Raw genomic sequence first — 16,364 nt, 5'->3', positions numbered from 1 at the left:
AGGGTTATATCATATAGATATACGACCAGTTGAAATAAATTCGATATCTAACCAGAAGTTAGATAATAAGAATCTGCTAAATTTATGGCATGATCGTTTGGGTCATCCTGGTACAGGAATGATGCACAAGATTATAGCAAATTCAGTAGGACATTCAATTAGGAATGTTAAAATCCCTCGATCAGATGAATTAACATGCTCTGCATGTTCACTTGGCAAATTAATAATAAGACCATCTATGAACAAAATTGCTACTGAATCTCCAACATTTTTAGAGAGGATTCAAGGAGACATTTGTGGACCAATTAATCCTGCATGTGGACCATTCCGATATTTTATGGTATTAATTGATGCCTCAACTCGATGGTCACATGTAAGTCTCTTATCCAGTAGAAATGTTGCTTTTGCAAAACTCCTTGCTCAAATTATTAAACTAAGAGCACAATTTCTAGACCATACAATAAAAAGAATAAGGCTTGACAATGCTGGGGAATTTACATCCCAAACATTTAATGATTATTGTATGTCGATTGGAATTGTTGTAGAACATCCAGTAGCTCATGTTCATACACAAAATGGACTTGCTGAGTCATTAATTAAGAGACTACAATTGATTGCAAGGCCATTATTGATGAGATCAAAATTGCCTTCATCTGCTTGGGGTCATGCCATAATATATGCGGCAACTCTAATTAGGTTGAGACCAACTGCTTATCATAAGTTCTCACCACTACAATTAGTTTTTGGTCGAGAACCTAATATCTCACATCTAAAAATTTTTGGTTGTGCGGTGTATGTTCCTATTGCTCCACCCCAACGAACAAAGATGGGTCCACAAAGAAGGCTGGGAATTTATGTTGGGTTTGAATCACCCTCCATAATTAAATATCTTGAACCAATGACCGGTGATTTATTTACGGCCAGATTTGCCGACTGTCATTTCAATGAGACAGTATTCCCAGCCTTAGGGGGAGAGAAAGTGGACCCACGAAAGAAAGAAATAGAAATCATTTGGAATGCAACACAATTGTCAATGTTTGATCCACGAACAAATATGTGTGAACAAGAAGTTCAGAAAATTGTTCATTTACAAAGCATTGCAAATCAGCTGCCTGATGCATTTATAGATGCAAAGAAAGTGACAAAATCACATATACCAGCTGAAAATGCCCCTGCACGAATTGAAATTCCTTCTGGTGATAAGATCATTGAAAATGAATCTCTAGCACGCCGAAAGCGTGGAAGACCACTTGGTTCAAAAGACTCTAAACCAAGAAAATTAAAAAGACCTGATGAGATCGACAATATTCCCCTTACAGAAGGTCAAGAAAGACAAAGTACAGATAAGAATAGAGAAAAAGATGATAATCCGAAAGGGGATGAACAAGATGACCATAACATCGATAACAATGAAACTTCAATAAATTTTGTTTCTACCAGGAATTATTGGAATAGAAATGATGTTATCGTAAATGAAATATTTGCATATTCCATTGCAATTGAAATGGCATCTGACGAAAATGATAGTGAACCAAGAACAGTGGAAGAATGTCGTTGCAGGCATGATTGGCCAAAATGGAAAGAGGCAATGCAGACAGAGTTAAAGTCACTCGAAAAACGAGAAGTGTTTGGAAAAATAACCCTTACACCAGAAGGTGTAAAGCCAGTTGGATACAAGTGGGTATTTGTGAGAAAACGAAATGAGAAAAATGAAATTGTAAGATACAAGGCAAGACTTGTAGCCCAAGGTTTTTCTCAAATTCCTGGGATTGATTATGAGGAGACATATTCTCCCGTAGTTGATGCAACTACGTTAAGATTTTTGGTAAGCTTGACAGTCTCAGAAGGACTAAAGATGCGATTAATGGATGTAGTAAACGCATATTTATATGGGTCACTCGATACAGATATTTATATGAAAGTCCCAGATGGACTAAAATTACCAGAAAACCACAAGCCTAGACATTTACTTTCCATAAAATTAAAAAGGTCACTTTATGGATTGAAACAGTCTGGGAGGATGTGGTATAATCGTCTTAGTGAATACCTTATGAAAGAAGGGTTCAAGAATAATCAAATCAGTCCTTGTGTTTTCATTAAGAGATCACAATCAGGGTTTGCAATTGTTGCAGTTTATGTTGATGACTTGAATATCATTGGAACCCCAAATGAACTTGAAAGAACTGCAAAATACTTGATGAAAGAATTTGAGATGAAAGACCTTGGACAAACTAAATTTTGCCTTGGATTGCAAATTGAGCACTTAAATAATGGTATTTTCGTCCATCAGTCTAACTACACCGAAAGAGTGTTAAAACGTTTTTTCATGGACAAAGCGACCCCAACAAACACCCCGATGATTGTTCGGTCTTTGACTATGAAATATGATCCATTTAGACCTCGAGAGGAAAACGAGGATGTCCTTGGTCCTGAAGTACCATATCTAAGTGCAATTGGGGCTCTAATGTATCTAGCTAACAATACTAGACCAGACATAGCTTTTTCTGTGAATTTGTTAGCCAGGTTTAGCAACGCACCAACGAAGAGACACTGGAAAGGAGTAAGACACTTACTACGATATCTACGAGGAACAAAAGATCTTGGTTTGTTTTATCAATCAAGGCAAGATGCCACCCTCATCGGATATGCAGATGCTGGATATCTATCAGACCCACAAAACGCCAAGTCACAAACTGGATATCTGTTCACCTATGGTGGAACTGCAATTTCTTGGAAATCAACAAAGCAAACCTTAACTGCGACATCATCAAATCATGCTGAGTTGATTGCCCTTTATGAAGCAGGACGTACGTGAGTGTGTATGGCTAAGGTCAATGATCGGCAATATCCAAGAAGAATGTGGGATGAAAGAAGTAACTGAAAGTCCAACCATCATTTATGAAGATAATACTGCATGTATCGCACAAGTAACTGAAGGATATATTAAAGGTGATAGGACTAAACATATATCCCCAAAACTGTTCTTTACACACGATTTGCAGAAGGAAGGGAAGATAAATGTCCAACAGATCCAATCATCTGATAATCTTGCAGACTTGTTTACAAAGTCCCTACCTTCGAAGAGTGTTGAGCGGTTGGTCCACAAGATTGGGATGCGTCGTCTTCATAAACTATGTTAAAATCAGGGGGAGCATTATATGCACTGCACTCTTTTTCCCTTCGATCAGGTTTTTATCCCAATGGGTTTTTCCTGACAAGGTTTTTAATGAGGCAGTACACTAAAGCATATAGTAATGTATTGTTGTACTCTTTTCCCTTAGCTATGGCTTTTATCCTAAAGGGTTTTACCTAGCAAGGTTTTAACGAGGCAACATATACCCTATTCTGTATGGACATTCAAGGGGGAGTGTTAAGAGTTAATTAAATTAGTCAAGGTGTGAATGTCCACACTCCAATTCTTCATTGCATTTAATGTAGTAGCCAACCCTAATTGCCACCCTCTAAGGTTATAGCCCACAATGTAATAGTGGTTCTTACTACTATAAATAGCCATGTAATTTCACTTGTATGATGCACAAAAATATTACCAAGAGTAATACATAAAAGTAGTAATACTTCTCTTATTACCTTCTTCTCTTAATCCTCTAATTTCTATATATTTCATAACAGGCATTTTATTGTTCTCTTGTGGCCAATTTTTTTCTCTTATTATTACACCTTTATATTATGTTATATTATATGGTGAAGAGTTGTGATAAGTTGGAATAGTTTCACATACCAAATTATTTAAATGGAGGTCCCTAGATAAGAAGATGATGAGAGATGCACTTGCTTTTAATTTGTGGATTGGAATTTTGATTTGGAATAGTTGATGTGTATCTAGATCAACTCGGTTGAATGTATAAAGAGAATAGTATGTTGGTGGATTTGAGTATATTGACCATATACGTGTTTGATAGGGTTCATATATTAACATTGTTTTTACAAAAATCATGCATCCACTTATATTGAGATAAATATGGAATATAATGAGGTTTTATGAAATGAGCATTTTCTTTTTTGATCCAAATATGAAATGAGTATCAATGCACTTATAATTGTTTTTTCTAAAAAAATATTTTATTATTTATTTATAATTAGTAACTATTTTCCTATTTGAAAACATCCATGTATTTATTTTCTTGCTGCTTATATGGAAATGCAAAGTTTGCAATACATTTAGGCAAAGTAGTGGAAACTATATGTATAATCACTAGCAATGAAGTGAAAACATTAAAAAAAAAAAATCCGAGAATTTGGAGATTTTTTTTTTCTTCCTAATCGCTCGTGTGTCTTTTCAACGTTGTTTAACTTATTTAATATGTTTACTTGAATTTGTACTGAGTATTATGAAAGCTAATATTATATCATATGGACTTTCATAATCTCATCTCAACTTATTCATTGTCATCGTGTAATTAAAATAAGTTGTGAATAATACACTTTAACTACTAATGAGCTAGAATTTAGGGATTTGATTTAGGTGTTACATCGACATTCCACTCTTTTTTTCTCTTAAGATTATTCTACAATAGTAAGCTTAAAAAAACATATCTAAAACCTTTGAATTTTGTGAATTGTTTGTGAGTAGATGCATTAAGCACTTAGTAATAATAATGAACTCTATCCATGTATGTCAAGAAAGTAACTTGCTATTCAATTAAATGTAAGGTAATTACAGACATAATGATAGATTATGTGAAAGAAACGAAACCGCCTAATTAGATTAAAAAAATTAATTAGTCAACGTGTTCTTTTCCTGTTCCCTCACTAGCTAAGTGCAATAACAAATTAATACAGATCCGGAAATTCTAGATGCATGTTGAACACTTGAGAAAGAAAAGATAATGGATATATACGAAGTATATTCTTTAAATTTCATACAAATAGCTTAGCTTCTTTTAACTCCGGGTATATATACATTATTACGTTAAAATCGAGTTTAAATAGGTCCATATATACAACACATTGTTGCCCTAATATTAATTAAGATGCTGGGTCGTATATACAAATATGGTATATCTTAATCCAACATGATGCATGGATGACAATGTAAATCCGTGCATAGGAATATAATTTGAATTTAAAATCTAGCTATTGGTGTACAATTAGCAGTTTTACCCGATTATATCATAAAAATTTAGAACCGCTAAAAGCCTAACACGGTAACACCAATAACATAGTTGATTGATGCCTTGCCCAGGAATAAATTATTACTTCTCAAATAATGTATGGTGCTAAATATACCTCAAAATTTTAGACTATAGGTATAAGATGTACTAGATTTGGCATTTGCCTGGAAATTGAACTGTATTTAATGATAAAGCACTAAGGCATATGACTTCATTGTAAGTCCGACGAGGATGCTCAACTTTCAATAATAATTCAATTAATTGTAAGACACACATTATAATTATATGGTGTATTATTTTTTGAAAAATATATGGTGTATTATTGATGATAAGCTTTCAAAATCACAATAATTCATGATTTTATGGATCCCAAATCCAGATTGCATGTGTGTATAATTTGTTTTCATACTTTATAAACTTATTTATTTAAGGGACATTTTTCAGTGTACGTATACTATACATAATTTCTTTTAATTTTTTTTTTTACTTTTTTTTTTGAGGGAACTATACATAATTTCTTAAATCATGCAAAACATAATTAGATTTTGCTATTTTCATAAAGCATGTAAATGTTTTCTTGGAGGAAAGTAAATTATTATAGTTACGAACAAAAAAATTTAAATTAGGATGTATGCGTTTTATATTCACCTGATTCTTTTATAGATAATGTATATTATATGGGTACATAAAACTTGTACTTAAAATACAAATACAGTATGATACTGAATACTCTGTACCGATTAATTATCATTATGCTCCTTTTTTCGATTCTTTTAGAAACTATTTTTGCTTTAATTATCCATTTCATATACAGTTATACAGCTTATACTAATATGTAAAGGCGCTCCATCAATAAGACCCCTGATAAATAATAAAGAGAGACATAGATAATACTCTTAAAATGGTTACATAAAATTAAAGTAGAATTAGTACAGTATTAAAAAACATGAGCGTAAAGTAAGTGGACAATTAAGTCCAAAGTAATGAAGAAACAAAGGACAAGATGTCGTTGCATTAACTAATCAAAGATTGATCAAAATAATTAATTAATTAATTAATTGGTTCAGAGATTTGCATCTTTATTTTACCACTTTTTCCGCTTGATTGTTCACCTATTAACGATGTTAATGATGAGATGTCATTTAGTTGGACTCACTCATAATCATTAAAGTTCTTTCTTTTCTCTCTTTTTAAGGAATTTGTTTAGTTGTTGTATATAAGAGCTATTTTTAACAATTTTTTCGTCGATTTATATACGTAGTATATATCTTTTGCGAAAAAAGAAAATTTATATAAGAAATGCTAGAAAGGTAAACATGTTACTAGTGTGCGAGAGTGCTTACTAGATTAATCTATCATATACTTAAATATGAATAAATTTGTATCAAGTAGTATTAAGTCTAGTGGTTGAAGAAGGTTTCTATTTATCAATTTCATAAACCGTAATTTAATTTTAACATTATTCATTGCATGTAGCATTTCAAATCGGAGTGCAAATTAAGAAATTTATAATTTTCACACTTCTACCATATATGTGATGATGTTGCTTGTCGCAAGCTTGTCTTTTTTCTTTCTGAAGCTTTGAAGATTTCAATAACTTTTGACTTTATTAAGGTTTAGCCAGCAGTTTTGTATAGTATGGAGTAGTAATCAAATTACAACCATGGAAATCTTTCACTCCCTCAATTCCAATTTAAATTTACTATCCGCTGAACATTATTAACCGATAATTCTCTCGTTACATGTGAATGCAACCTAACATTTTGGTTGAATTTTCATGGATTTTTTTTTTTTTTTTTCAATTGATAAATTGATATTCAATATTTAATCTCAAAACTTAAAAGTGGCAGTTAATATAGAATGAAGAGATCAAGTATATTATTGTTCGCAGAACGTTTTGCGTGAGACCGGACTCACGTGAGTCCGGGCTCATTAATTAAAAAGGCGCGGGCCTGACCAACCCGACCAAAGCCCGCGCGCCATTTTATAAATTGTCTTAATTTTGTCGTTTTCATCATTTTAATCATTTTCATAAAATTTCGAGCGCCGTCATTCACTGAAATTCAACCACTTCATTTTCCCAAAATTTCATAAAATTCAAATCTGCAAAATTCATATAATTCAAATCTGCAAATTCCAGAAAAACATGGAGAAATCAAACAATAGAATGATGATTGAAGGAGATTCTGATTCACCTATAGAATCAATTTGCAGCTCAATTACTGCTGAAAAAGGTACAATCTAATTCATAATTTTCTTTGCATGTAATTTCAAATTTCATATAATATTGATTTCGATTTATAATTCGCATGATTTCAGATTGTATTATACCGATTTTGAAATATGAATTTCGACTTATAATTCGCATGCAAGCCAAATTGAATTTCAGATCGTATTAAATTTCAATTTAATATCAGATCATATTTAAATTGGAGTTAATTTCTACTTATTATTAGCAATTAATGCCAATCGAATTTCAGATCGTAGTTAATTTCAACTTATAATTTGAAATCAGGCCTAATTTATTTTCAGATACTCAGTTTACTATAGTATTCGATCGAATTCAATTTCAACTTATGATTTGCATGCCTTTGATAATTTCAGATTGAAATTCAAATATACTAACACTAATGATGAATGCAGCAGATAATGTTATTCTAGAAGAAAATATAAATGAAGAAAGAGATGATGCAGAAAGAGATGAAGATATTGCAAGTATAATAGGTATACAGATAATTCTATTTTCTGACTAATATTATCTTAAACCTAACTAATTTATAATACATGAGAATATTATTATCCTAAAACTGACTATCCATATCTGTTTTCTGACAATAATTATCTAATTCCTGACTAATATATGCTAATTTCTGACTAATGTTATAAATCTTAAAACATTAAATTACTCTATTTAAATATTCATATTATTATTCCTGAATATTATTATCTTTTTTCTGAATAATATTATATTAAACCTGACGAGTTGTAATGTATCAAAATATTATTATTTTTAAACTGACAATACATATCTTTTTTCTGACAAGAACTATCTAATTCCTGACTAACATGATGTAATTACTCTATTTAAATATAGATATTATTATTCCTGAATATTATTATTTTTAAACTGACCATACATATCTTTTTTCTGACAAGAACTATCTAATTTCTGACTAACATGATGTAATTACTCTATTTAAATATAGATATTATTATTCCTGAATATTATTATCTATTTTCTGACTAATATTATATTAAACCTGACGAGTTATAATGTATCAAAATATTATTATTTTTAAACTGACTATACATATCTAATTCCTGACTAACATCATGTAATTCCTGACAAGAACTATTTAATTCCTGACTAACATAATGTAATTCCTTGGTATAACAAATTTTCAAACATTTAATTACTGACTATTATTATCTATTTCCTGACTAATTTTATCTTAAACCTGTCTGAGTTAATTTTATTTCTGAATTTAATTCCTGTTTAAGATATGCTAATTCCTGAGTATAAGCTACTGATATCATCAACTAAAACAAAAAAGAAAATAACATCAACCAAATTTCCAAAAATAAAATAACATCAACCAAATTTCCAAAAATAAAATACATAAACTAAATTTCAAAAAATAAAATACATAAACTAAATTTCCAAATTATATATTACTGAAATGTTATTTAATTATGATAAAGTACAAAACATTGAAAATAAACTACAAAGATAATCTTCCTCAATTTTAATTCTTTTTGCCTCTCTGCATGGATGATTTGCCTCTTCTCTTTTTCTCTTTAATTTGCTAACTTCTTCTTCACCAAAAACAAAACGTAATCCATTCAGAAATTCAGCCCAGTCTTGCACCATGCCATTATGAAACCCATAACCCTTATGCCTCATAATGTCATATGCAACCCACCATTCATTTGAATTATGATTTCTTCTTACTGTTTCTGGAATCCAATATTTATAATACCATAATTCATTATAATATCTACATGTACAGTTAATCATTGCCTGGGCTTTGAATGTGCACCTAGGGAAAATATGCATGCAAAGTATTTCTTCAACAGCCATTGCTGGATATGCATCTTCTAAGGCGTCAATTGGGTGTGGGATTTGATTAGCCATCTAAACAAAACAAAATGAAAACATAAATCATAACAAAACTCAATAAAACAACAGTAACAAAGGTATAATCATAATACGAAAAAAAATATACCTTTTGTAATAGCAGTACTTAAATTCTTATGAGATTAATTAAAATTTCTAACTGAAGCAGTTTATACGGATTTTTGTTTTTGTTTTTTCTGAATACAGTTTGTTAACAATATGGTTACTTATATATAATGTTAAGAATGTGAATAGATGCAGTGTTTTAGAAGAGGGAGAGTCATACCTTTTCAATTATGTCTTTTCATTTATAATTAACCTCTTTTCTAGTAAATTCATTTCATTTTTATTCAATTAATTTTATGTCTGGTAAATGATTTTACGTGTTTTTTGAAAAGAGAAGAGGGAAGGTCATGAGTTATTAAATTCCTGACCAATATAACTTTATTATCTATTTTTATGTCCTCAGTAATTATTATCTATTTTCCTGACTAATATAACTTTATTCCTGAATATTATAATCTAATTTCTGATTCGAACATTATTTTGATATTTTGACTATTTTTTGTTACTGAAATTAAATTAATATTATTCCTGATTGAAACAAGTTTATTCCTGAAGCATACAATTTAATTTCTGATATATTCAAATTAATTCCTGACGTACATATTTTATTTCCTGACCAAAGAAATCTTAAAGCTGACAAACGTAATCTTATTTCTGATTGAAACAATTTTATTCCTGATATATAATCTAATTTCTGATATCATAATATTTTAATACCTGACATACAAAATTTAATTCCTGACAAAACAAAACTAATAAGTGACATAAATAATCTAATTCCTGAAAAAATAATCAACAACATATTATAATCAGATACAAATATTATTATTTCTGACTTATATTATCTATTTCCTGATTAAATGTAAACATAATCCTGACTGAGAAAATAAATTATGATTATCATAAATTTAAAGAACATTTATTTACTGTGTATAATATTTTATTTCCTGACAAAAATAAATTATGATATGTTTCATATATACTTTTCTTGCAGATTATTACAAATGTGAGAAGGATGAAAACATAAGTAAATGTCTAGCAGGTTATACTGTATCAGACTACAATGAGGGATTTGTTTTATACAAAGCTCATTCAAGGACTGTTGGTTTCAGTGTCAGAAAATCAACAAAGAGAAGAGATAATAATGATCAATTGTATGAGTTTTATTTTAGGTGTTCTAAAGAAGGGCATACAAAGGGTAAAATGAAGATGGCAGCTGAACAAAATTCAGCGGAAATACCCATATTGGGTAAAACTGATGAAAAAAAGAGAAAAGATAGGGAGGTAAATGAGACAAGAACTGGTTGCAAAGCTCATATTCGTTTCAAGAAAACCAAAGAAGGAAATTTCGAAGCTGTTACACATGAGTTGGAACATAATCATGAATTGGTTATAGCAGTTCAACGTAATCATCTAAGATCAGAAAGGCAAATATCAGCACCAATGGGTGAACTAATTGAAAGCATGGTTGAAAGTGGTATCAAACCAATGGATGCTTACAATTATATCACCAATGAAGCTGGAGGAGAAGAATGTGTAGGTCATACTAAGAGAGATCACCTAAACTATGTATCAAGGGTGAAAATGAGTATGGTTGAAGGTGGAGACATGCAGAATGTATTGGATACCCTTCAAGAGAGAGCAGATAATGATCCTTCATTCTTTTATAGACTGAAATTTGGAGAAGAAAACAATGTCGTGAGCTATTTTTGGCGAGATTCTCAAATGCTTGAAGATTTCAAAGCCTATGGTGATGTTTTAATCTTTGATACAACATACAGAACAAACAAATATGGGTTGATATGTGCACCATTTGTTGGTATAAACTGTCACTGGAGAACAACAATGTTTGGATGTGCATTCATAAGTGACGAAAAGACTGACACATTTATTTGGCTTCTTAAAATTTTCAAAAAGTCGATGTGTGGAATCGAACCAAAATCAATCTTCACTGATCAGGATCTTGCAATGAGTAACGCCATACCAGAGGTAAGAATTTTATTCTTCATAATATATTGTTCCTGGATTTCAATAACTTAATAACTGATAAAAACAGATCAATACTTGACAGAAATTATATAATTCCTGATAAATATCTGTTTAATTCTTGACTAATAATATATATTTCATGTTCATAATTTAATGTAATATAATTCCTGATTAAAAATATTTAATTCTTGACTAAAATAATATAATTCCTGACGAAAAATTATTAATACTAAAAAAAATAATCAATATATGAATAAAAACCAACAAAACCACATATTTTAAAACCAACCATTACTAAATAAATCTTTTGATAATAAAAACAGGAAATACAGAAACATAAACAAAATAGCATATCATATTTTCCATATATTTTAATGATATTGATTGTGACTATAAATCAACAGAAAATAAAAATAAAGAAAAAAACCCTAAAATCTTAATCTTCTTTATGTTCTTCCTCAGATATTAACCTTGTTTTTTCTTTTGATCTTCTTTTTGTTCTTTCTCTTCCTTCTTGTGTTGATCTTCTTCTTTCTGCTTTTTGTTCTGGGTTTCCTGCCATATCTCTTGTGCTCTCTTTCTCTTGCTTAGTTCTTCGATTTCATTCTTTTCAACCTTTTCATAGAGCTTCATCAATCCATTCTTCATTCTATCTCTTCTATCCAACAGTTCATTTAACTTTTTTTCAAAGTTATCAATTGCATTTTCTTCTGGATCGTTTGTTGAGGTAGAAGACTGAGAATTGTTTTGCATATTTGAAAAATATTGAGGATCGTTTGATGAAGTAGAAGACTGAGAATTGTTTTCCATTTTTGAGGAATATTGCAAAAAAAGTTTGTTGTAGGAGAGAGAATATACCAAAGTACAAAAACATGCAAAATGTATGAGTAAATAATACTTTTATAGACAAAGAAAAAATATTAAAAAAAAAAAGATAATTTTTAAATATATTCCTTTTTATTATTATTACATTGTTTTACCTATGTTATCTAATTCCTGAGGAAAAGTATGTAATTCCTGACAAAATAGTTTTAATTCTTGATTATACAAATAATCAAATTGCTAATTTCTAACTCTGTTATGCCTGAGAAAAATATACTAATATCTTACATAATTTATGTAATTTCTGACTAAATGTTTCTAATTTCTGATTATAATAGTCATATTACTGACTACAGTAATTTTAATTTTGTTGCAGGTTTATCCAAACTCAAGACATAGGCTATGTCTATGGCATTTGCAAAAGAATTTTGTCTCACACTTTGGTACTCTAAAAACAAATCCTGAATTCAAAAATATGTTTCACAAATGCTTAAGTGGATGTGATTCTGAATCTGACTTTGAAGATTGTTGGCACAAGATGGTTCAAAAACATGGGCTAGAGAAAAAAGAATGGTTTGATAGGTTATATGGTCTACGAGATAAATGGTGCACAACATTGAGCAAGGATATTTTCTCAGCTGGAATTCTTTCATCTCAAAGGGTAGAAGTAACAAACAGAGCAATTTCATTTAAGGCCAACAAAACCACAAAGCTTTTGGAGTTCTTTCATATTTTTGAGGCTACTGTGAAAAGATGGAGAAGCACTGAAAGGAGTGACAACTTCAGATGTACTACTGAGAGACCAAGAACAACAACAAAGATATTAAAACATGCAGCTGAAGTTTATACTCTAAACATATACAAGGATTTTAGGCTGGAATTTGAAACAAGTCTTGGAGCATATGCAAGAGAAAAAGCCACTTCAATGCAATATGTCAAATTCTTTGATGTTTCTCTTGATGAAGATTATATGCACACCTATCAAGTCATATATTACACTCAAAACAATGAGTTTATGTGTTCTTGTATGTGCTTCACAGAGACTGGATTGCTGTGCTTTCACATTATCAAGATAATGCAAATGTACAGCATACATGCTATACCAGAGAGATACATTCTGAAACGTTGGACCAAGCTTGCTAAATCAAACATTTGGGATGGCAGTGAATTAGGTACGTACATACTTTGTTATTTTAAAATTTATTTCATGTTTATTTAGTATAAAAAAAATATCTTTATTCCTGAGATAAACATTTTAACTACTGTCATAAATAATTTGCTGACATAGATTTTCTTAATGTATAATACATGAAAAAGATAATAATATTACTGATTGAAACAAGTTTATTCCTGAAACATACAATTTAATTCCTGATATATTCAGATTAATTCCTGAATAAAATTTAAAATACCTGACATACATATTTTAATTCCTGACCAAAGAAATCCTAAAACTGAAAAAATATACCTTATTCCTGATCCTCTCTAATTTATAATAACTAATTTCTGATTTAAAATTTTTTATTCCTGAAACAATCTAATTCCTATGTAGTCAAAAAATTTTAATACCTGACAAACATAATTTAATTCCTGACAAAACAACTCTAATAAATGAAAAAAACAATCTAATTCCTGAACATAATGAACACTGAACAACATATTATAATATTATTATTCATGAACAAAATATTATAATAACTGATACATTTATTATTATTTCTGATATAAAATCAGATTCGTTATTTTACACATAAAATGATATAAATATTTAAAAACTTATACATTGGTACCACTTCCTCCTTCATTAGGAAGCCTTTCAGTACCATCAGCATTAAAAATTCTAATATAAATGTTATAATGATCATGATAAACATCAAGTCTGTCTCCAACAACTATGTTGTTTGCAGCTACAAAGTTTTCCCATTCACGATCAATCAACATACCACCACAACCTGTATTTTCTGGTATGCTTAAGACTCTTACTTCCCAATGTCTATCTTCTCTGCCATTCTTCCCAGCAAAGACTCTAACAAAGTTCTTGAATTTCAGAAGAAAAAATTTCCAATCATCAGGAAGACCCTGAAAGAAAAAAAAATCAATTTTAATATCATTTAATCTTTACTAAAAACACAAGACAAATTTATAAATTTAAAAGTTAATGTAATATATTTACCATACTAATGCGATCAATTGGTTTAACAATAATTGTACACTTCTCCTTATTTGCGTAGAAATCAGCCATTATTTTGATGATAGATTAGATGAAGAAAAATATAAGTTATTTTTACAAGAATGCACCTTTTATAGAACACAATAGAGGTTGTTATAATATAACTCTTTTAATAGAAAAAACTTAATTTAGAACAGCCTTTAAATAGAAAAGAGTTATGTATGAACAGTAATAATTAATCTGTAATTTAACAGAAAAATTTATTAACTTAGTCAAATTAGAATGACTTTTTAATGATGCAATAAATGACTTTTTCTACATTATAATGAATTTTCAATGAGGCAATAAATTACTTTATTATGTTTTGTAAGACTTTTTGCAATAATTTGACATTTCTACTGACAATTAAAATTTATCAGGAATAATATCAATTTTGTCAGAAAATTTATGGCTGAAACAGAAAATAAAAATATTATCACATAGCTCGTTGCTGACTTTTATTTTCATAATATAAATAATTATATTTCTGATATTATAATATTATTATTCTTATTACTAACAAAAATGTAGTAATCTTTTTTTTTTTTTTTTTTGATTAGGAAATTCAACCACAGATTATTCATTAATAACCACTCCTTGGAGGCAATCAATAACAAAGAATTTTTACAACCTTGTGACAGTATGCCAAGGGAATGAAGAAGCATCAAAAATATGTGATGATGCTTTGGAACAAATGTACAAATCTGTAAGGAAAGTGTTCCAAACAAATGAAGAAAAAATTCGTGAACTTGATGAAGAAGAAGAAAGAAGAAATACAGTTAAAGATCCAAAACGACCAAAAACAAAGGGAAGGCCAAAGAAGAACAAAAGAATTAGAGGACATTTTGAAAGAAGAAGAACAGCAACAAGAGATCCAAATGAGTTTGGAACAATAACTCCTAATCCACAACTCATTTAATTCATCCCTATTGATGCCTTCTCCTATCATAAAGTCAATCTTCAAATTTTTTATTTTATTATTCAAGATAATTGTAAACAATACTATATTTTGCCATTTTGGGGTTTGATTACTCCTGATTAAACTAATTTTAATCCTGATTTACACAATTCATGCCTGATTTAATTTTTGATAACTCAATTTTATTACTGACTATTACATTTTAATTTCTGATAAACGAGTTTTAATTCCTGAGTTAATTCTTGACTTCTAGAATCTTATTCTTAAATAAACTAATTGTATCACAGACTAACTCATTTTAATTCCTGATTATAAACGTCTTATTCCTGACTAATTCAAGTTTATTCCTGACTGACTCGACTCTATTCCTGATTAAAAAAATCTTAATCCTGATTAACTTAAGTTTATTCCTGACTAATTCAAGTTTATTCTTGTCTAAACAATACTATATTTTGCCATTTTGAGGTTTGATTTTACTTCTGAAAAAAATTATTTTATTTTCTGATCAGATAAATGTTATGCCTGACTAACCTTACTTTATTACTGACTTTAAAATCTTATTGCTGAGTAACTGAAGTTTATCCCTGACTTTAAAAATCTAATTTTATTCCTGACTAAACTAATTTTAATCCTGATTTACACAGTTTCATGCCTGATTTAATTTGTGATAACTCAATTTTATTACTGACTATTACATTTTAATTTCTGATAATCGAAATTTAATTCCTGACTTAATTCTTGACTTCTAGAATATTATTCTTAAGTAAACTAATTGTATTACTGGCTAACACAATATCATATTCCTGACTTTAAAAATTTTATGCCTGACTAAACCAAGTTTATTTCTGACAGACTGAACTCTATTCCTGATTTAAAAAATCTATTTCCTGATTTACTCAAAATTATTCCTGACAGACTCAACTCTATTCCTGATTTAAAAAAACTAAATTCTGATTAACTCAAGTTTATTCCAGAGTAACTCAACTTAATTCCTGTCTAAATGAAGTTTATTGCTGACTGACTCAAATTTATTCCTGACGAACAAAATTTTATTCTTAACCAAAAGAAATTTATTGCTAAAATAAATAAAGTAATTTCTGAGAAGAGTAA

General features: G+C 29.5%; 1 protein-coding gene across 1 annotated transcript; it reads left to right on the top strand.

Moving 5' to 3' along the window:
- Positions 1–7,762: 7,762 nt before the first annotated feature.
- Positions 7,763–15,910, top strand: LOC145612740 (protein FAR1-RELATED SEQUENCE 5-like). The gene is made up of 5 exons (XM_081668038.1): positions 7,763–7,856; positions 10,310–11,304; positions 12,503–13,298; positions 14,896–15,197; positions 15,899–15,910. Exons 1-5 carry the CDS (start codon positions 7,763–7,765, stop codon positions 15,908–15,910), a joined length of 2,199 nt encoding a protein of 732 aa, XP_081524164.1.
- Positions 15,911–16,364: the final 454 nt, after the last annotated feature.

Source organism: Chenopodium album, chromosome 24 (genome assembly GCF_948465745.1).
Source record: "Chenopodium album chromosome 24, dcCheAlbu1.1, whole genome shotgun sequence".
In the NCBI taxonomy this organism is placed as follows: Eukaryota; Viridiplantae; Streptophyta; class Magnoliopsida; order Caryophyllales; family Amaranthaceae; genus Chenopodium; species Chenopodium album.
The sequence above is the reverse complement of the archived record's forward strand: the minus strand, read 5'-3'. Positions and strand labels throughout refer to the sequence as shown.

What these genes read in the sequence shown, in the direction of transcription:
- LOC145612740 (XM_081668038.1), top strand. Translation starts at nt 7,763, where the DNA reads ATGATGAATGCAGCAGATAATGTTATTCTAGAAGAAAATATAAATGAA. An exon ending in AGATATTGCAAGTATAATAG is followed by an intron (nt 7,857 to 10,309) that starts GTATACAGATAA and finishes CTTTTCTTGCAG; the next exon opens with ATTATTACAAATGTGAGAAG. An exon ending in TTGGGATGGCAGTGAATTAG is followed by an intron (nt 13,299 to 14,895) that starts GTACGTACATAC and finishes TTTTTTGATTAG; the next exon opens with GAAATTCAACCACAGATTAT.